The sequence below is a fragment of the Rhipicephalus microplus genome, chromosome 8 (genome assembly GCF_043290135.1).
Source record: "Rhipicephalus microplus isolate Deutch F79 chromosome 8, USDA_Rmic, whole genome shotgun sequence".
NCBI lineage: Eukaryota > Metazoa > Arthropoda > Arachnida > Ixodida > Ixodidae > Rhipicephalus > Rhipicephalus microplus.
In genome coordinates, this window is record NC_134707.1 from 65,676,465 (window position 1) to 65,698,964 (window position 22,500).

A 22,500-nucleotide genomic window follows, 5' to 3' on the forward strand; every position below is an offset into this window, starting at 1 on the left:
GGTTCTTTGATGTTTAGGCTTCGCCTGAAGACGTGAGACCTTGAGACCCAAAGACCCTGGGGTCTCTGATCTCAGTTCGTATGTAGGTGGGGTAGGCTAAACTACTGCCGCCTTGCGGTCAGGTGCCACAGCCTACAGCTCGCTCTGCGCAGGCCGAAGCAGTTGCGAGTGCTAGTGCGACGCTACCTCTTGACGCGCCACATCAGCATATGATGTTAAGCCATAGAATGCTGAGACCCTTCTTCCTGCTTCTTTAAAGGCGATGTTTTACTTCATGTTCAATGTGATTATCTCTTTGATTTTTTTCCAGAATTCAGGGGATCATGAGTATGAGGCATGATTTCATCATAGTTGACGTTGTGTGCCGGTTCTGTGCAGGTAACGGAGGTGTGGCCCGAAACTCGACATTTTGCACAAGTTTGCAGATCACGACAGCATTGCGTGCCGTGGGCACATCTCTGTCAGTGAAGGCATCGCCGGAGGTTAGGTATGTATGGTCGAACACGAAGCTTTGTGTACCCATTTGTAAGTGTTTCGGGAAGGATTCATCGAAGATCCTTTCCGAAACAATTATAACCTTCTTAATATAGACCGCCGAATTGAGTACTGTAGAAACATCTGATATTTGAAAATTGGACGCTGTATTCCATCTACAGAATACTTTATTTCGGAGTACTCCTGGTAAGTGGCAGCAGTGAGTATAAAGTACCAAACACAAGAAACCTACGTGAATGATATCGCCGAACGCACTGCATCAAACATAGAGGCATGAGTTGGCAATACCCCAGTGGACGTTCAAGGCATGACACTTCTAAGTTATACTTCTATGTCTGGAAGGCAATCACTTGTGAATACGCCCCGTACCGGTAGACCGGCAGCATACTCATTGAACTTTTCCAGACAACTTTTTGGAACATTTTCAGAATCTTTGGCCCATAGTTCGTAACCTAAAATAGAACGCAAGGTATAGATTAGTGCCACAGACTACGACAAACTTGTTTCTTAAGCTGGAAACCAATGGCTTCAACATAACGTGCAACGATGCATGGTTATTAAACAATTAAAAAAATGTTCTTCGGGGTTGCGTTTTTGCTGTGATTTACCAGTTATTCATACTTTTTTGGCACACACAGTAATGAAAACTCAAGCATATTTAGCGATCATTCTCAAAGTATTATGCGCAAACTCTGAAACAGAACAATAAATATTTAAAAGTGTACAAAGACCTGATATGCTAAATGACGCTTCCGATCTTACAAACACGCCTTACAATAACCAGGTACGCACATGACGCAATGTGTCTAATGTGCTTTCGCTGCAGTGTATGTTCATTTCTATTGTTGTCCCAAGCTTTGGCTGTCAGCACTAAATTCAAAGGCTATGTTTCCAGCTGATTCTAATTATTCATACATTATCACCTATTTTTGTTCTGTTTATCACCCATTTTTGGGGTCACCCATATTTTTATCAGTTTATTATGCCACCGAGTTGAAGAAGCAGGCACGATAAACGTTTTGCGTTAAATATATGGCAATAGGCGTGTTATTCATACGAACATGCTGGTGTTACTGTTTAAGAAAAAATATCAGTAACCACCTTTGTATGCACGCATACAAGTTGCCAAATTTAATAATCAATAGCGGGTGTAATACGTTTGGTTTTGCCTACTAAATGTTTTTCGCTAAGTTTGCCGAAAGAAAATTAGTATTTCTATACCCTTGTGTTTATAACCTGACTGCGGACTGCAGTTTTAGTGGATTAGGCTAACAGCTTTATTCAGTAAACGAAGCTTGCCCACCGTGGTCGTGGTCTAGTGGCTAAGGTACTCAGCTGCTGACCTGCAGGTCCCGGGATCGAGTCCCGGCTGCGGCGGCTGCATTTTTGATGGAGGCGGAAATGTTGTAGGCCTGTGTGCTCAGATTTGGCTGCGCGTTAAAAAACTCAGGTGGTCGAAATTTCCGGAGCCCTCCACTACGGCGTCTCTCATAATCATATGGTATTTTTGGGACGTTAAACCTTACATATCAGTAAACTAAGCTTCTTAACATACATGGCTGACGTTTGTTAAAGTGATGTGTCAGATAGCGCCCAGAAAAAGAATGAAGAACCACATCAAACATATATATCACACTTGCTCGCAGAGCTTATTTTACATTTTCTAGTATAGACTTGCAGTTTTAGCTGTAGAAACATTTGTTTCATTGTTATCAATGATACGAGTCTACGAATAAAGGTGACACAAAGCTTCGCATGACAAAAAAAAGGGTTACATGAACCATTTTGAAGTGCACTTCTTTTAGATGCCATCTACAACACGTGCACAAAATTATACATAAGAATATATTTCATCTATATTTGTCGCAAATAAGAAACTCGTGAACAGTGCTCTATGTTAGGCATAGAGAAAAACAAATAACAGTCAGCTCATCAAGATATCTAGTAACTCATTTTTCTAAACAATCGAAGTGAATACTTCAGGAAAAATGTGCGATGCCTTCGTGAGAGCTCTGTGTTATAATTTCTGGTAGGGATGAAAGTGACTGAAATTACGTACCTCCGTCAGTTCCGTCTGCGCCAAGAGCGTAGACCACGTAGCAATAATTGTCAGAGAATGCGAGGACGTCTGTGAAAACTTGTCCATCTACAAGCGATCATAAAAATTAGGCATAGTGCGTCACTGCAATAATCGTGTTAAAGTGTTTAGAAATAGATGTATTAAAACATTGTGAAAGTTTGTTATCGCACTTATTTATTTTATGGAATTACGGTGGCTTCAACTTTCAACCTTGAGACTATGCATCTGGTTTCTTTGCAGTTCATTCACAGAAGTTTGGGATTACTGATTTATTTGACTATGTCTCTCTTTTGCGAAACCCTTGAAGTGCGAACCAACGTCATTCTAAACCATTACGGCGAGTGTGAGATGCTATTATTCTGGCCTGTGGTGGTTGGGTAGCACGAGATAGAATTATGAGCTGAAAACTAACCAAATGTATACAATAAGGCTTAAAGCATCAAATTTGTGAAAATGTGACCCTCACTGCTAATGTGAGAAAAAACTCATTGCTTGAATTTACACAGAATTGATTTCTATACTTGGTGACAGAGTGTGCAGTTCATGTAATCTTGCGTAATTGCCAAATAGAAAAAGGCGGTTTAAAAGAGAAAAAAGTATAACGCCAATCAGCTCACCCCGGGGAACGCATTTGAAGCCGAACGATTCTCTTGCTTGTATGACGCGTTCACAACCAAATCACACGATTGTTGCGTCAAGTGTGAGACACCAGAGAAAATGCGCTACACTATTTGAGAGTCCGCACATTAAGGTGAAAACCAATACAGACTGCTACGATGGTGAACAAGGCAAATTTTAGATAGCAATTCTTTGATGGGGAAATATTGACTCGTTGCACTAGCGGGGAATTTTTTTTTGTCTTTGGTGGTGTTCTTGAGGACGAAAATCAGAAAAAGCTCAGTTTTTTGCAGCCAATAAAAGTGAATGTATTTGTGCTTTTCTACTGTAATAAAACAGCACATAAATGAAATATTTTGGCATAAAATATAACTTGTAATACTTGTACTCGGGTGCATTCTGTAGCTATCTCTATTGCGAATATCAGCAGCAGTGCCTTCCGATCCACAGTGATTCTAACAGCGCTTCTGATATCATTTTATGGTTGAGTGACGCACCTTCGTGAGTCTACCAAGCCCTTCACTAAACACTTATTTCACTGAATAAAGTTCACTGGTACCTTCCTCTTGACATATCAAGAAAACAGAGCAAGTACACATTATTTCAAAGGAAGTAGCAGAGTTCTTGCAGCTAGCGCTGGCATAATATTTCCAACACCGCAAAACGCATGCCTGAGAATTCTTAGCTTTATCTAGTCAACGGTAAGTAAGTGTTCAACTATTTGGCTTTACGCTTTGTGCATCAGAATTGAACATGCACTGGTATAGAAGGCATAACAGCAATGCTTACCTTTCGCCACGTATGTGATGGCGTTTTCTTTACTGTAGCCGTACATTTTAACAGCAGTTGCCTTTTCTTGAGAAGTTTGGCTGAAAGTTTTGTAGAAAAAGGGTGCAGGTGTATCAGCTGGCTCAGTTCCATGCGGCAATAAATTACAGACACAATATCATGAAGCAGTTTTTTTACAAAGGTATAGTTTATCAACCACGTCACTAAAGTCAACCAGGTTATCATGGGACAGTTTTGCTCTTGAAAACGATGATTAAAATTAGCTCTACGTTGTCACAAAAACGTATATATTGACAATATGGCCTCCTTTTCTATAGGGTTGAACATTCTGTTTATATAACAGTATAGTATGTTTGCGAGATAATTAACCAAGTAGTTTTCTTGCTTTTCTTAAAATCACGGTCACGGGGTGTTCCGATCTCCGAATACTGTCATTATAATTGTGTTGCCGTTTTAGTAAGGCGGCTCTGCAATCACCATATTCCTTGGATAATACCCATTGTCGTCGCGTGGAAACAGATCAAGACATGTTCTTGAGGAAAGAGTATAGGCATTCTAAACACTGAGACAAAGCTTAAAAATGCACCAACCCGACATATTTACATTTTAAAAGTTTTATCCACATAATCCATCTATTCGGTGCTATGAATGTAGAAGGGAGGGTCTTTCTTATGCTAAAAGCGTTTGCATTACTCAGTTGGACATTTTACATTACGATATCGCAGTTTGTGCTCGCATCTTAACTGAGAATGTTCTAGGCACAAGACTCTAAACAAGGCTAGCTTGTTGGAGGTTCTGGGCCCGTAAGTTTACGCTCGGAACAAATACCATACAGGTTTAAGTGATGCACACTCAGAGAAGCGTAGAAGTGCGAAAACCTGTCAGCTGTGATGAAGCGTCGAGGTTCATTACATTGTAGCTCTCCAAATAAAATAACGCAATCTTGGAGGTATTATCTTATTCCTCTCTGTAAATAACTGTACAAAGCATTCATTAGGCGTAACCATTTCTAAATAAAGCCTCGAAGAACCACAAGGTATATCTATAACTTGCCACAAGATATGCAGAACAGCTCAAGATTACACTCAGGCACTGAATTCTTGAATAATAAAATATTGATTTTCTTCTACACACCTTTATTTTTTGTACAATTTTATTTCACAATAATTAACAGAAACGTTATTATTGTATTCGACTGTATACTAACTGTTACTTTCCGGACCTTCAAAAAAATCAGCCAAGTTACGCTTTTAGCCTGCTGACCCCTTTGTGAAGAGATTAAGAAACGCTGCTGCACAGATTACAAGTGGCACTTGCAAATAAATACATGGTGATACTTTTCTAGAATTGATGTAAGAACAAAACCCTAATAGTAGTCCGTATGACACATAATATTGTATGTGTGCTCTCCCTGTGTCATTATTGCGGTACTAAAGCCAGTTACAATAATTCACCATTCACCTAGACAGCCGAATCCATTCTGAGAAGAAGCTTTCAACTGCTTGAGAATGTATAGACCAAGCCTAACGCAACATAAACTACATTTGTATCATCACACCTTCTGCAAAACCACTTTCCCACTGAAAGCACCTTCCTTGATTGAATATTCTTTTTCGACTCTAACAGTACACTTTAGAGCAACCAATGTAGGAAATAAAAATCTCACTCTCAAAAATATTTTTTGGCGGAATGATACCAACTGCAATATGTTTTGAGTGTAAATACAACAGCAATACTTCTTAGGTACTACATAGTATCTAATGCTTTAATTTAGGAGGTATTGCTTAGAAATTTCAAAAAGAAGGACCAATATCATCTATGACAACGTGCAAGATTTAAAGCACGGGCAATCTGATGAATAAAAATTGTTAACACCGGTATGGGTGACTTTCCACAAAGTAAAGGCCACCTAGCGTCACTTGGCTAGCCCGAAGGCTCGCATCTAACTTCAATATGTTTTTGTTTCCCTTCAAGAATATCTGTGCTTTCATTTTTGGTCGTCATCGAACTAGAATCTCAGTCTGATTGGCTGTTGGCATGATTGGCATGTGATAAGTGATGCTGCGTATATATGCGGTTCCCTGTTCCCGAAATAAACATTTTGGGAATAGTTTCTAGTGCTTGACACATCTTTCTCTGTACGAAGTACATTGGGCATAACAGCAATACTTACGCTCACATTTGTATGTGATGGCGCTTTATTTATTGTAAAGTTTGGTATTGGGATATTTATTAATCTATTAAAAAAGTTCTCAGCGCTAAATTATTCAGATAATGAACACGACAGACGAGGGCGATCGCCTTGTCTCTTCCGTTCATTGTATGAATTTTTGCGCGTAAAAGTTTAATCATTATGTATTGTAGGGAGCTGTGTCGTAATGCCAGCCGGAAGGAAATTTTAGCGCTACCGTGATGCCGGGAGCGAACAAAGACTGGCCTAGTGCAAAGCAACTTCGTATTTCAGTTAGACATGCAGCCCCTACAATTTCGAACGTCGTAAGGCTATGAAGACTAACAGCCACACTTCCCTCTGCTCGCAGTTTAATTTTCAATTCATTTAATTTCAGCCAACCTCAATCGTCAGCTGAGACACACACACATACACACACACAGACACACACACACACACACACACACACACATATATATATATTGTTACAGTGAGCTGTGATTGTGATGAAATGGTTTTATTTACAAAAAGTAAGTGAAGGTCGTTCGCTGCAGCGCACTGCAATCTTGCAGGTCTCTTTGTCTTCCTCTTCTTCTCTTCATTTTCTGGCACGTTACATTCTCCCGCAAGCAGACGAAGCCAGTAGAGTCAGATTTGGGTGCACGTTAAAGAACCCCAGGTGGTCAAAATTTCCGGAGCCCTCCACTACGGCGTCTCTCATAATCAAATGGTGGTTTTGGGACGTTAAACCCCACAAATCAATCAATCGAAGCCAGTAGAGCGACTTATGATGCACAGGGATGGTAGAAAGTCTTCAGGCGAGCATTGTGAGTGAGCTGCGTTCTGCTCGAACGTCGACCATTGGACGAAAGGTGAGCTATTACGTAAGTAAGCTGGCCGAGACGCTCCAAAGCTTCAAATGGGCCTGAGTATCGTGACAGAAGCTTTTGACACAATCTACGCTTGTGTTGCGGTGTCGAAAGCAACACCAAGTCACCTTTTTTAAATAATACCGGTTCGTGACGGTCGTCGTAACGTTCCTTCGGACGACGTTGAGAGGCCAGAGTCCGAAGACGAGCGATTCGACGTGCTTCTTCCGCGAGGCACAGGGTGTTCGATACAGAGTCGTCATTTTGTAGAATTAAGGGTAAGAAAGTGTCTAGAGGGCTCAGTGGCAATCTGGTGTACAAAAGATAAAATGGGCTGAAGTTCGTTGTTTCATGTTTCGCCGTGTTGTACGCGTACGTGATAAAAGGCAGCACTCCATCCCAGTTCTTGTGATTGGACGAAACGTACATGGCAAGCATGTTGGTGAGCGTTCGTTTGTCGGATCAACGAGGCCATTCGTGTGCGAATGATACGGTGTGTAATGACGGAACTGTGTCGTGCACATGCGTACTAATTCTTCAACGGCATCAGCAGTGAACTGATGGCCATGGTTTCTGATAATAACACGCGGTGGACCATGGCGATAACCACGGAGTGGAGCTGGAAGACTGCCACGGATGCAGCGGTAGAAGAGGGAATGGCTGTGGTTTCGGCATAACGCGTAAGGTAATCTACACAGACGATTATCCAACGGTTTTTAATGTAAGATAACGGAAATGGACCCATCATGTCAATTCCTACTTGTTCTAAAGGCGTGCTGGGTGGTGTTAATGGCTGAAGGGGACCTGGTGTAGCGGTGGCCGGGCGCTTGTGACGTTGGAACGTCTCGCCGCTAGCGACGTAACGCTTCTTTGTTTCGTACATCTTGGGCCAATAAAAGCGTTCCTGCATGCGGTTCAGTGTTCGTATGAAGCCGAAATTACCGGATGTCGCATCGTCATGCATAGCATGAAAAAATTGCCCGCAGCTTCCCTCGGGGGAACACTGAGGAGGATGCGGACCATATAATTGGTTAACGGGGTGTTAAAGTGCGACTTACTTGGGTCGATGGCTAAATTGGTTAACGTGGTTGTGAAATGGGGTGTTAAATTGTGACTTACTTGGGTCGATGGCTAAATTGGTTAACGTGGTTGTAGGAGGGGGTGTTAAATGAGTGAACACGTACACACGTATGCGAAAGGGCGGCGCTGGTCGAAGGGACGTCGATCATTGTGTTTGTGGATTCGTTGGAATTCATTTCACCGCGACCTTGGACGTCGATGTGCCGTACAAACCAACCGACGAGCGGCAACTGAGCGAGCGAGCGCCGACCTTGAGTATATATACAACACGACGGCGCATGCACTGTCAGCTGTTGAATGTTCTCGAAGCGCGACGCCACATGCGCGTCCACTGGAGAATCAGGAGAATTGTAGATGTCGAACGCGGTGTGTAGAGGAGGAAGGGTGCACAGATGGTGGAGGAGTGAAGCGCGCGCGGTGTGTAGAGGAGGAAGGGATGCACAGATGGTGGAAGAGTGGGCGACGGCGCGACGGCGCATGCGCGCGCGTCAGCTGTCGAATGTTCGAGAAGCGGTGCGGACGGCGCACTACAAGGCGCGAGTATAAGATGCTCCGCATCTAAAACATCGGAGCAAAGGCTCTCGGGAACAACAAGAAGAAAACGTGCTCCAGGTCTGCAGTAGTTAGTTTTATAGAGCAACTTGTCTCGGACCGTATAGCGAGCGCTGTGTTGGGAGGCACGTGCGGTGGGAGAAAAAAGATACAAGTTTAGATCGTTGCGTTGTTCTCTCTGGAAGTCAGCCGCGTAGGGGAACGTGCTTGTAAGAGTGGCAAGGCAGTCGTCAAAATTTTCAGCATCGCAGTCGGTAGTCGCAAGAGGAATCCGGGAAAGGCAGTCAGCGTCAGCGTGACGACGGCCACTCTTATACGACACCGTTAAGTCGTATTCCTGAAGTCGCAACGCCTTACAAGCCAGGTGGCCAGAGGGGTCACGCAAACCGACCAACCAACATAACGAATGGTGATCGGTAATTATCTTAAATGGCCTCCCGTAAAGATAAGAACGAAACTTCTGTACAGCGAATACAGCTGCCAGACATTCCTGTTCCGTAACTGTGTAATTGCGTTCAGATTTGCTCAGGAATCAGCTGGCATATGCCACGACATGCTCTGCGCCATTGTGTCGTTGTACAAGCACCGCATCTACGCCGATACCATTAGCGTCCGTGTGGACCTCAGTCGGGCAAGATGGATCGAAGTGACGCAACAGTGGAGCTAACATTAGCAGTAACTTAAGTTGTGAGAATGCGGCGTCAGACTCTGGTGTCCAATTGAAGGTTGCATCCTGTCGCAAGATGCTTGTCAGCAGTTAAACGATCTCCGCAAATGGTGTATCAAAGCGACGAAAATGTGTGCATAGGCCGACAAATGAGCGAAGTTCTCGTGCGGACTGTGGTGGTTCAAGAGAGCTCACTGCTTCTATCTTGCGAGGATCGGGTCTGACGCCATCCTTGTCGACCAAGTGCCAAAGCACCAGAGTTTGACGTTCGCCAAAGCGAAATTTTTTTTATTCAGAACCAGCCCAGCTTTTTCATTGCAGTGGAGAACAAGACTGAGACGGTTGTTATGTTCATCAAACGTACGGCCAAAGATCACAACTTCGTCAGGGTAGCACATGCAAGTCTCCCATTTTAGACCACGTAATACTGTGTCCATAAATATTTTAATGGTGGCTGGAGCATTACAAAGGCTAAAAGGCATGACATTAAATTCAAATAGGCCATCTGGTGTAACGAAAGCAGTCTTTTTTTTGTCGCTGGGTTCCATAGGTATTCGCCGATAACCGGACCGCAAATCAAGCGTTGAAAAATAGGAAGCGGCATGCAAACAATCTACCACGTCATCACTCTGTGGTAAGGGATCTTCCTTCGGAATCGTCCTTCGTCACAGCGTTTATATGCCTGTAATCTACGCAGAATCTCCAGGACCCATCCTTTTTCCTAACAAGAATTACCAGGGCTGCCCACGGGCTGGAAGCGTCTTGCACGACACCTTTGTTCAGCATGTCCTTTACTTGTTCGGCGATAACTTTGCGCTCAGAGGATGACACTCGGTAGGGCTTTTGGTGGATGGGGTGTGCAGAGCCGGTGTCTATTCTGTGACGAGCGCGGGATGAAGGTAACTGAAGGGGTGCATCTATAACCAAATCATATCAAATCAAATGTTTACTTTCATTTTTCATAAAAGGATGGAGCGGCCGAAAAAAGCTACTGTGAGATATCTGCTTTGGAATTGACTGCATTGGAAAACACCCCAAAGAATCACAGAGTCATCAATGGCACAAAGTAAACAAAAATAGCAGTACTGTACGCCGAGATGATCGCGAATGACCCATGGAAATGCCAAAAAATCAACACCACCAAGAAACACTGATACCCACAATGAAAACGTCCACTCGGATAAGGCATTTCATGGTGAAATTCATTGCAAAAGTGTACATAAACACAAATAATAACAATATGCGGATCGCACACATTTAGAAATATCATAGTAAAGCGGCAGAAAATGCGCCTATGAAACGGTTGTTTGGTGCGCGACAATTATCAAATTTCAGAAATAACACAGTCAGGCGACAAAATTACGCTTTGGAAACTGTTATTTGGAAGGCGATATATATCAATAGCGTTATCTGTATATTTATTCAATAGATGGGGCAGTGTAAAAGTTATCGATTGAGAAGCATAGTTATTCCGCGGCGTTGGAACCGACCACGTTTCTGGTAAACGTGTATCGTGCCAGTAAGATTTTTTGTAGCATCGATAGGTCATTATAAAATGAGTTATTCTTCTTATTTGCCACACAGTAAGAGAGCGTCAAATGGTAGATGTACAGATGATTTACGGTCATTACTTGGTACCGATCAAACAATTCTTGGGTGTGTGAATAAAAAGAAGCATTTGCTAACATTCTCATTGCCCTCTTCTGTAAAAGTACCAACTTGTTAATATCTTTTTTGTTGTTGTTCCCCAGATTAGGTGCCCTTAACCAAGCTGAAGGGAGATTAAAGAATGGTATAAGAAGAGCTGTATGAGCTCAGGCAGTAGGTGTTTCTTTCTATTGATGAGGCCAATTGTTTTGCAAAGTTTTCTGTGTATTTCGATACCATGGTAATCCCACATGGTATTACTCTAAAAGTACACTCCTAACATCTTCATACATTCAACTATTTTTATTTCGCATCGACAAAGGCAGACGTGAGGCAGAACAGCTGTGATATTTATCGGTCGGAACAGTACTGCTTTAGTCTTTCGAGTATTGATTGCCGGAGAATTTCTCTCAGTCCAGAAAAGTCAAAGTGGTAAAACATCTGCGCAAATTTTTTCTATATCTTCGGTTTTCTTACTACTCAATAACAGGGTTTTTTCATCTGCGTAGCAAGTAAGGTATATTCGGTGGTGTGAGACAGCGTACTGCAAGTCATTCACATATATGGATAACAGCAGAGGCCCTATAGTATGCTTCCCTGAGAGACTTCAGCCTTAATGCACTTAAGTTCAGAGTGGAAGTCACCAAAGGAAACATACAAAATAGTATGGCAAATAGGGTGGCTTAGGTAAGACGACATGAGGTTAGGAGCAATGTCGTATATATATAAGAATGCAACTTACTGAGCAAAGTCCTATCACTTAATGAATCAAATGTCTTTGATAAGGCAATAAAAATTACCAAAGCTAAGCAGTGATTCGAGAAATTATGTAATGTTATTTCTTTTTGTTTTAGCAAGGCAGTTTCAGTGGAGCAGTGTTTTCTGAAACCATGTTGAAAGTTGCCAAGTAACGAGTGTTTAGAAAAACAACTGGATAGCCTAAGGTGTAAAAGTTTCTCGATGACTTTAGAAAAAACTGGCGGAATTGAAATCGGTTGAAAGTTCTTAAAGACAATTTTGTCACCACCTTTAAATGTCAAGACAACTTTTGAAATGTGCATTCTCTGGGGAAATGTTCCACTGGACAAGAATAAATTAAATATATGTGTCAGCAGAAACGTAATTAGGTCTACAACATGTTTAACAGGGCTAATTTGCAAGCTATCGACATCGCAAGTGCTTCTAATGTTTAAATTTAAGATGGTACTGTGCATCTCCTGCACGTCAGTAGGAGATAAAAAAAACAGATGTAGCGTTTAAGTTTAAGTCTACGTTGCCTGCATAGTAACATTCTGAACGCGTGTAAGAAAATTTTTGTATAAAAAATTGTTGAAAAGATTGGCCAATGGTGAGCCCGATACAGCTTGACCTTCATATATAATGGTTGTATATTGTTGACAGTTTCGGGAATGATCAAGTACAGAATTTATTTTCTTCCACATTAGGACAGATTGTTTCATATCTCGAGAAAAAAAATTATTATAGTAGCTATTTTTAGCCTTTTTAACAACGTTGACTATTTGGTTTCGGACAGACTTAAATTCTTCGAATACGTTAGGCTCTCGACTAGTGATGAACCTTTTGTACAAATGGTTTTAGTGCTTGTTTTTTTTTTGCGGAATGCCTTTGCTAACCCAGGGTTTGCGAGTCTGGTAAAATCGTGTTACGGTTTTAGTTTGAAAGCAAACTCCATAACTTGCACAAAAAGTTTTCAAAAATGTTTCGTAGGCTGGGTTATGGTCACGCTCATTGTAGACTTGTATCCAAGTTAGTGCGCTTACAGCCTCTCTAAACCGTGCTAGATTATTTTCCGAGATATCCTGGAAAGTGCGCTTGTCCCTTTCTTTCTTGGGTTGATCAGTACTAGCCAGAAGCATGAAAACTGCTAAATGGTCACTTAAGCCTGTAGCAATAACATCTGCTTTTATGAATAAGTTCAACGCATTTGTAATGAAAAAATCTAGTAATGCCCGCGATGTTGCCGTAACTCTGGTTGGTCCGGTAGATATTATATCAAAGCCATTCATCGCTACAAGTGCAGTCAGGGACGTTTGCTTCAATCCATTGTCGAGTATGTTGGTATTAAAGTCGCCTCCAACTACAAGTTCAAAACTGTTTTCAGTGGCAAAATTAAGAATCTTCTCAAGAAGCGCACAAAAATTCTCAAACGAACCGGCTGGGGGTCAATAGAGCCCTACAAACATACGTGCTGGAATACATAAGGTTACGGCTTCATAGTCCTCTGTTACAACTCTGAAACAGGGTTGAAGGCTACACTCGAAAGTCTTGTGTACAAGTACTGATACCACTCCACCACGTTTGCTCTGTTGGGCTAAGAAAAAGTGTGAATAGGCTGAGGGTGTGTACATTTTTAACCCTTAATCATGCCACGTTTCTGTTAGTATAATTACTGAATATGAAAATCTAGTGTCTGAAAAAGCATGTTTTATTCATCGGTTTTTTTTATTTTGCGGAGCGGCAGTTCAGGTTTATAAAGAAGAGAGGATTTTTACATGCCTTTGCAATATCTAAGAATCTATGTTTCTTATCTCTAATCTTTATCTTTGAAGTCGAAAGCTGCAACATTCCGAGAAAGGACCTGCACCAGCGCTTGCCGTTTTGTTGTACTGAGATTCTGGCTGATCGTACCAAGCATTATATCTTCATTACGGCGAATATCAGAAGGAGAGCAAGAGGTGGTGAGGTCGGTAACTAGTGCTGCTATTGAGCTGCATGAGGCTTCATCGAAGAGAGCTATTTTCATCCCACGAGGAAGCGCAACCGGCGTGGCAGAACAGTTCAGCGCCCACAATGTTGCTACTCCTTTCGTCATGCACACAACAGAACAGGGCACAAGTATGTCTTTCTTAGAACAGTTCTTGCGTAGAGGCCCCACTATGGGGTCAACACAAGCAGCATCAACCGCTGTGGAAGAGACTCGAATGGGTGTCAGGCACCAAGATGATGCTATCACTTCATCAATCACACTAAGTGTGTGCTGTCTTCACTATGGTAGTCTTCTTCGGAAAGCGACCGCAGAAACAAATTCTTTAATGATATTTCTCCACTACCACCGTCGAAGGAAGCATGGCATTGCTCCAGAAAATTGATAAGAAGAGTGACATCGTGTGAACAACAAGATTGAACCAGAAATTCGGATACAAATGCTTTTCCAGCCAATGAAACCCTGACTACACATACACCAAGAGGATTAAGCCACTCGCTGCCTACACCAGGAAAGGTGATTGTATCGCTTCACGAAAACATAACATTAAGACCTAAGCAGTTTCTGAAGGCGAGGCTCATCACAGACGCAGTCGCCCCAGTGTCAACTAACGCCATCGTTGCTATTCCATCAATCAACACATTTACTCCGTTTCTCAGCATAACAATAGGCAGAGGTATATCTTGAAAACCGTTCGGAGACCTTACCTCCATCGGCCGCAGATGGTATTCTCCCGGCTGCGGCGGAGAAGAACGACGCAGAGGAGACGGCGAGCGTCGAGAACGGTTGGATGGTGGTGTCAAACTTTACTCGGATGCTGGCGAATTGCTGCGTCTGATCTCACGCGGAAAACGGTCCCTTGGAAACAAGTCGGTTGTCCGCAGGTAATATGAAGCAGCAGGTCTTGGTGGCGAAGACATGGCTGGTGTCCTTCGTGATTGGCGGCGTTGTTGGTGGCAATACCGAGCATTAGGCCCAATGATACCACAATTGTAGCACACAATAGGGTCACGGTTTATATTTTATTCACCGGAACAAATCCTGGGCCACTGCTGTCAGCGAAGAAGCTCGTTATCAGGCGATGGACGGGTTTCTGCCATTCTCTGGAATCCATTGTATTCGTCATAAGTTGCATCTTGGTAGTGGGGTCGGTACTGCCCTTGCCACAGCGGGACGTAGTCAGGGTGAGAGTACTCAGTACAAGAACATGGCTGTTCACGTCGTGATCGAGCGTCAGAGGCAGGGTCTCTATCGTAGAGACGTGGCTGATAGGTGTGACATTAAATTCTCAATGCCTTCCGCCACTTGGTGCGAGGAGAATGAAGCAACGTTTCGCTCGAACTCTGGTGGCAGTTAATGGCTCGAACTCTGGTGGCAGGTAAGGGGGATAAGTGCTTGGGTGGTGTGCCACTTGCGCGTACAGGCCGAGTTTTTCGCGTACTATTTACCGGATCGCTGATGCAAAATACAGCGCCTGGTTGCTGTCTATACTCGTGATAGTCGTCACATTGGCTAGCCTGCTGAACTTCGGCATGATGCGCCTCGTCTTCAGTTGCTCAAAAGTGCGGCAATGGCGAATGACATCGGCGACAGATGTTATGGTGTCTTTCGCGATGAAAAAACTGTAAACATCCTCGGAGATTCCTTTTAGAATGTGCCCGACTTTGTCTTCTTCAGACATTCTGGAGTCAATGATCCTACATAGCTTTATGACTTCCTCATTGTAGGTCGTGCAAGTTTCACCTGGCACTTGAGTTCGTTTCATTAGCATCTGTTCTGCTCTTTTCTTTGTCGTTGTTGGGTCACCGAAACGCTCTTTTATCTCAGAAACAAATCTGTCCCACGCCATTAGCGTTTCCACCCGATTCTCGTACCACATCAATGCAGTATCCGTTAGAAAGAACGCGACGTACAAAAGCTGAGAAACGGCATCTCATTTGTTGGTGGCGCTCACCCGTTTGTAATGGATGAGCCAAGCCTCGACGTCTTCATCTGGTCTGCCGGCGAAGGGACGAGCATCTGTCAGTTGTGGAGCCGAACTAGTCGGCGCAGAAGTCGAGAGGGGTCGGTGTTCATTTGCGTTGTGGGACATGTACAGCCCAGATGGACTCGGTGGAAGTCCAGCAAGGCGACGGCTGCATCGAAGAACTAGCATTTCAGCCTCCGTCTTCTGGTGTCAATTACCCAGTACGTCCACCACAGCTGTTACAGCGAGCTGTGATAAAATGGCTTTATTTACAAAAGATGAGCGATGGTCTTTCGCAGCAGCGCACTGCGATCTTGCAAGACTCTTCATCTTCTTCTCCTTATCTTCAATGCCTTGTAATAGTCCGTATATATATATATATATATATATATATATATATATATATATATATCGGAAAGAGGTGTATACCTGAAGGCTCTTTTTTGTGTTTTGAAACAATATTATTGACACCTAACAGACTGAAATGCCAAGGATTGTATACAGGAACTTATTAGAACCAATGCAATGTAAATAGAGAGAAAAAAAAGTGGGTGAAAAAATAACCTATTGTGAGCAGGAATCAAACCTGCGACCTTCGAATAACGCGTTCGATGCTCTAACCACTGAGCTATCACGGCGACCGCCCCCCCCCCAGCCACTTTATTGGGTTTGTTTGTGAATTTAAACGTGGGAGTGTCAGTCAGTCAGCGCCATCTGTAGCCACGGCGACGAGTGCGAAAGACCCTTTTATGAGCCTGTGTGGCGTCATGTAGCAAGTGAACTTATTACGAGTGGGCAGCTGATCAATAGTCTCTCGTATACAACCTAACGGCACCAAGTCTGCCAGTACGATACCCTCGTTATTGAATGAAGGAAAGAGTTGTCTACTTGAGGGCTCGTTTTCTCCTTGTTTTGAAACAATATAATGAGATCTAACAGACAATAATGCCAAAGAATGTATAGGGAATGTTATTAAAACCATTGTAATGTAAATAAGAAGAAAAAAGTGGTGAAGAAATAACTTGCCGTGAGCGGGAATCAAACTTAAGACCTTAGAATAACGCGTTCGTTGCTCTAACCACTGAGCTATCATGGCGGCTATCCCCCCCCCCCACTTTATTGAGTTTATATATGAATTTAAACGTGGGTGTGTCAGTCAGCGCCATCTGTACCACGGCAACATGTGCGGAACACCCCTTTTTATGAGCCCGTGTGTTGTCACGTAGCACGTGAACTTATGACGAGCGGGCTGCTGACCAATAGTCTCTCGTATACAACCTAACGGCACCAAGTCTGCCAGTACGATACCCCCTTTAATGAATAAGGGAAAGACTGAGGAAACTTGCCTGATGACTAAAGAAATAAGAAAACTTGCCTGCTCAAGGAAAGTTATAAGTTATTTTAATGATATTGTGTCAAAACACGGAAAAACGAGCCCTTAGAAATACACTTCTTCGCCCTATATATATATACATATATATATATATATATATATATATATATATACCGGGAAAGAAAACTTAATCGATGCGCTCGTACTGGAATATAAATTTGCGCCCACAAAAAAACTACTTAAACATCAAAACAATTCGTTTCACTCATCGGCTCGGAACAGCTTCGACAGAGCAGCTGTAATGTTCTAACCTTTTAAAAAAATTTTTTATGGAAGCAGAAAATGATTTCCTTTGACCGGTCCATAAAAAGTTTTTCGTTCCATCCGTAACTGCATCAACAAGTCCTACCAGAGTAAAAGCATGAACAAGGGACGCAATATTATTGGGCCCCTGTTCAGCCCTTGCCTACAGCACAAGACACAAAATTGTCGAATAGGCGATTCGCACCATAATGCGCTTGAAAGAAATTTATCAGAGCGGAAATGTTGGGAAAAATTTACTCTGTTGTAGCATTGCCTCGTGACGTTTTTAATCTTGCGTAAGAACATAATTGAGTGATTACTGCTGTGACGAAAAACTTCGCCTTACTTGCTGGCTTCCCCAGCGTGCAGCCGAGAGTGAGGTGGCTCAGCCCCCTCTGTCACTGTAGAAAGTGAGGTTGCTCAGCACCCCCCCCCCCTCACAAAATTTTCTCATTGGGGGAGGAGGGTCGCACCTTCTTTGTGGCTCCGGCTAATGCGCCTAAGGTAAGTATATACTTCTGCACTCGAAGTACCCTCCCATCCTCTATTTTCAAACATTGCTGCTACCTGTTTCACATTAGACGTGTTTGCGGTAACGCTTTACAAGTCACGACGTTACCAATCATGCCTTACTTTTTTGGTAACTTTGTGACGTACTCGTTACGATTTCGGAACCATTATGGGTAGCGTACTGCCGTTAACATTTTTCGGTAACGTGACGTGCTACGTTGCTCGTTACTTTTTCATTCTGAAGGTGCCACATTCCCAAAATTCGCCCCGACAAATTCTTTTGTTGCAGTGTCGGACCGCTGTTGCCTACCTGGCGTTGACAAGTAAAGCGCAGACGGAATTTAGTTTGAGGAATTGTAGGGGAAAGGGAGGTATCTTTAGCAGGCACCGATCCTCTGAGCTGACATAAGACGGTATAGCGCTTTGTGGCTCGTCCCAGAAATGCTGGCTATCTTGAGACGTTGCTGTGGCCATAAAGCACCTACAGAGCTCAGGGCCACGTACAACGGGCTGCAAAGCATGACGTACACGAAAGGATTGGCAGATCCGAAAAAGTCGAGATCATTTCTAACAAACATCAGCTTTCTCAGTGCACACAGGTTGAAAGGATCGGCTGGCATGTTGGTGTGCATGCGGTTTTGTCGCCCCCTGACAAGTTGGCCTTGTTCTCACAGAAGAGCAGTCCGTTCACGAGACGCGAAGCTTGATGCCAGGTAAGGCATCGTAATTGGTTTCGGCAATGTGTGCGGGGGGGGGGGGATAGTATACAGAGTCCCTCTGTCATGTTGAGCCTGCCACAATGGCCAGAAAGGCAGGTGTTTCAATGGCTTTTTTTCGGAGCATGACAATAATGTTCGGAACAAGACCGCCGACTCTCTGGCTATTCATTGTGATACCTGTGGCTCGACAGCACCATAATTTTGTACCGGCACAGATCCGAAAGCCAGTGTTTGTACCTCCGCCAAACAGTGCAGAAATGAAGCGATTCTCCGCTCCGTGAAAAAGGTCTCTTGGACCTTTTTACGCAACAAAGGCGTAGAAAGCTGACGAAGCTTTTTTGCGCCCCACTCTGTCTCGTCAAATGAAAGTTGCCGATAGTATGCCCAACCGTCTTTCCGACCATATGATGAGCATGTAATTTGTTGGCATGCTGAACTTAGCTCGTGCAGCATTGGCATACTGTGTTCTCGTTAAAGTTTCTAGTTAAGAAGCTTCCGAGCGAGCGAGGCTGAGTTTGAACAATTTTACATAAATTGTTTCATTTTGCTGGTAAGTAAACCGGTTAAAATGATCAAGAAATGTTTATGCCCAAACATATTCCTGGGCTAATAGGCTATTAAAACAATTATTTACTAGTACAAGTTTTGCGCATTTATTTTGCCAGGACAAGCACGCTGAAAGAATTGCTGTAAATTTGTTGACGGTTTAGTGGTGCGTCCTTGACGGAGAGCGTTTATCCTTTCGAGAATAGTTAACTTGGCTAGTTTGTGGGAATTTATATTAAGGCGTTGATGATTTATTCTAATGTTGTGCATTATGTGACGTTGAGACAAAGAGCTTCTCTATGTGCTCGAGTCCAAAGATATCGCATGCAACTATGGAGGCAACTAACTATAAGCTCTGTGACATTGATAAGGTTCAGTGCATTTGGTCAAACAATTCTAGTTAAATCTACAATTTGTGTAAAATAGTCGTTTGGCTTAGAAGCATTTTGTGAAAAATAAGTGTGAGCATTAAAATACACTTACTGAGGGTTCCTGCAGCAAAAGCAAAATGATTTATATTTATTATTGCTGAGTAACAGCAGAGGCAACGTTCATTACTTTTTTCGGTAACTGTAACGGTAACGCGTTACACTTTTTTGGTAACATAGGGCGATAAAGCGTTCCTTTTTTGATACTGTAATGAGTAACGTGCCTAAATACATTTATTGGTCATGCAAACAACACTGTAAGTGACTGCACTTTCATAGAGCTCATAGCTTGCCGCTTTTAATGAGTCAGTTGCGTAAGTCAATCGAAAAAAATATTATATTTCTAGGGGAGGCTCCTAGGAGCCCTTCGAGTGTCTTCTTGTGACAGGGGAGGAAACTAGTGGGTACTTTTGGCATGGTAGGCTTCCTAAGGCCCTTATTTGAATTATCGATGCTGTGCTATAGACCTATTTGTAAAATATTGCTTTGATGACATGGCGTCTATGGCTGTTTCTATGGCTGTTTCTATGGCTGTGTCTCCTTATGTCTCGTAAATGGGGACACAACCACATTACAATCTGCAATTCACCAATCGACCGCACTCAGGGCAGTCAGGAGAAATGGGAGTATTCAAGACTACTAAGGCAAAGTATCGAACCGCCTACGTTCGCGTTAGGCGAAGACTGTTTTCAGGATTTGCCGTCTTATCTTTGAGTAGATTTTGTATGGATCTCTCGTTCAAGTAGCAAAGAAAAATGATATCACTGATGCTGATCAACGTGTCATCGTTTCCGACTCCTAAAACTCTAATCCAGTGCAAACACGTGTGGCCCTGTCGGCTGAATTATTTGAGGTTTTCGAAGATTTCTATGGCTGTGTTACTTCTATATTGCCAGCCAGGCCACAGTGATCTAGTGGCTAAAGTATTTGTATGCTGACCCGCATGTCGCGGGTACAAACCTGGCTGCGTCCACTGCATTTTCGATGGAGGCGAAGATGATGTATGCCCATGTGCTTACACTGGGGTGCTTGTAAAAACATTCACGTGGTCGAAATTTCCGTAGCTCTCCGCTACGGGGTCTCTTATAATTATATGGTGGTTTTGGGATGTTAATCTCCACATAACCTCTATATAGCTACGCACGTTTCTTATTTTTACCTTTCGTTTTTTACGGTTTTCGCCCGCTAAGCCTTACAAATTTTCAGCCTATACTGCGCTCAATTCTCCGAGAAAGTTTGCGATCAATGTATCTGTTAAGATTGCGTGTAAGCGCAAACCCGTGACAATATTGTGTTGACTTTTTCGCATATCATATAAAAAAAAAGTTGTACTTACAAAATTGCATCAGCATCATTTATAAACATAAACCATGCGTCAACGCTCTTCTCATTCTCTTTAAAGCTGTCAAATACAGCATACAAACATCTGAAGTTATTTACCCACACTGGGTCATTTTTGTAGGTCGCTTTTACCATGTCGTACACAACTTCATCACTATTTTTGAGTAGCTGAAATGAAACATACTTAATTGTACTGTAGCTTGCACAGAAAAATTTTAATTTCTAGCACGTTACTTGATAATTAGTTATGCAGCCTCATCAAGGTTTAATTTTGCAAGGACTGCCTACATACCCTCGATTGGTATCGCAAGATAAGAGAATAGAAAGCGAATTTACATTGAAATTCCGCAGGCCATATGCATAATTGACTCATACAGTTCCAGTAGTGGCCACCGTGCTCGACGGTGGCGGCAAAAAAGTCAAGCGCAAATTGGCATACAGCAACTGTCCAATGCCTTATGACCTCCCTAAGTTATTACATGCTTTGGCTTCACATGTATATAAGAGAATGTATATTCTATTTTAAAATTATCAGTTCTTGAAAGTAGTACAATGTATCGTCGGGCGTCAGAAGCTAGTGCAATGACGGAAGAGACAGAGAGAAGATGACATATAGTTGAAAAAAAGATTGCATTGGACAAATGCAAGAGTATGACTTTTACAAGTTTTCATGCACAACGATGTTACGAATATAATGTGTGTTCCCGCAAGCACAAGACGACGTCACTGTCTAATCTCCAGTCATAATTCGTCTGCTCTTTAGAGCATGGATTTCCCTAAATACACTTGCAAGCATTACTCAGACGCAATTGTTCAGAAAAACAACTTTGGCAGTGGACGCCTCGCCGTAAGATCACACTTCAGGCAAAGGCGTACTGACGCTAATGGTCCTCGCACTTTTGTACAGAAGCGTAGGTTAGAATGTAACATTGACGCGGTTAATCAGGTGTGTATTTAAGGCATGATTATACTTTTGTGGTAGTGTAAAACATCTGGAAACTAAAAGTAAAAATAAAATGTCTGCATATAGAAGTAGTATTCGTTAGGAGTGTTGCAGACTACATCCTTCCGACTTTTATGCCAAATAAAAGAAAAAAATACAAGAAGCACACTATTACGCCATCAGTGTGTAAATTAGATTTCTCTGCATTTATTACACATGTAAACAATTCATACTAAATATTCAACTAAAATCACAAAGTAGAACTCGCTGAAAGAACAAGCGTTGGCCAACGAAGGAAGTATAAACCTTGTGGAAGTTTCTGAAATAGGCGGGTCTTGCCTACACCTTAACCAACTGCAGTACTGGGTCAACTGATGATCACTTGTAAACTTTCTGACAGCACACAATAAACGCTGTGTAGATTTTTGGTGCTGTCATGAGTTGTAATGTGTCGTTACAATAAATCTACATTCACCGCTTTTTACGGTCACATGAAAAAAAAATATTCTTCTCTTATAGTTCTTCAAGCAAAAATATCTCAAACAGTACGAATGATTTTACCTTCAATACATCTTGGTGTGCTCCATTTGCCGCTTCATCGGCCCAAACTGGCTTATTACCATTAACATAGCTTAGCGCTGAAATGAAGACAAGAGAGAGTACAAGAATCTTCATGTTGACAACCTTCGAGATTCAGTCGATGAATCGAATGCTTGAGG

The 22,500-nt window shown here is 42.6% G+C and overlaps 1 protein-coding gene across 1 annotated transcript; it reads right to left on the reverse strand.

Moving 5' to 3' along the window:
- Positions 1 to 650: 650 nt before the first annotated feature.
- On the reverse strand, positions 651 to 22,500 carry LOC119165458 (female-specific histamine-binding protein 1-like). The gene is made up of 5 exons (XM_075872052.1): positions 22,343 to 22,500; positions 20,834 to 21,006; positions 3,983 to 4,062; positions 2,555 to 2,641; positions 651 to 947 (listed from the first exon to the last, which is right to left on the reverse strand). The coding sequence occupies exons 1-5, from the start codon at positions 22,454 to 22,456 to the stop codon at positions 817 to 819; spliced, it is 585 nt and encodes a 194-aa protein (XP_075728167.1). The 5' UTR covers positions 22,457 to 22,500; the 3' UTR covers positions 651 to 816.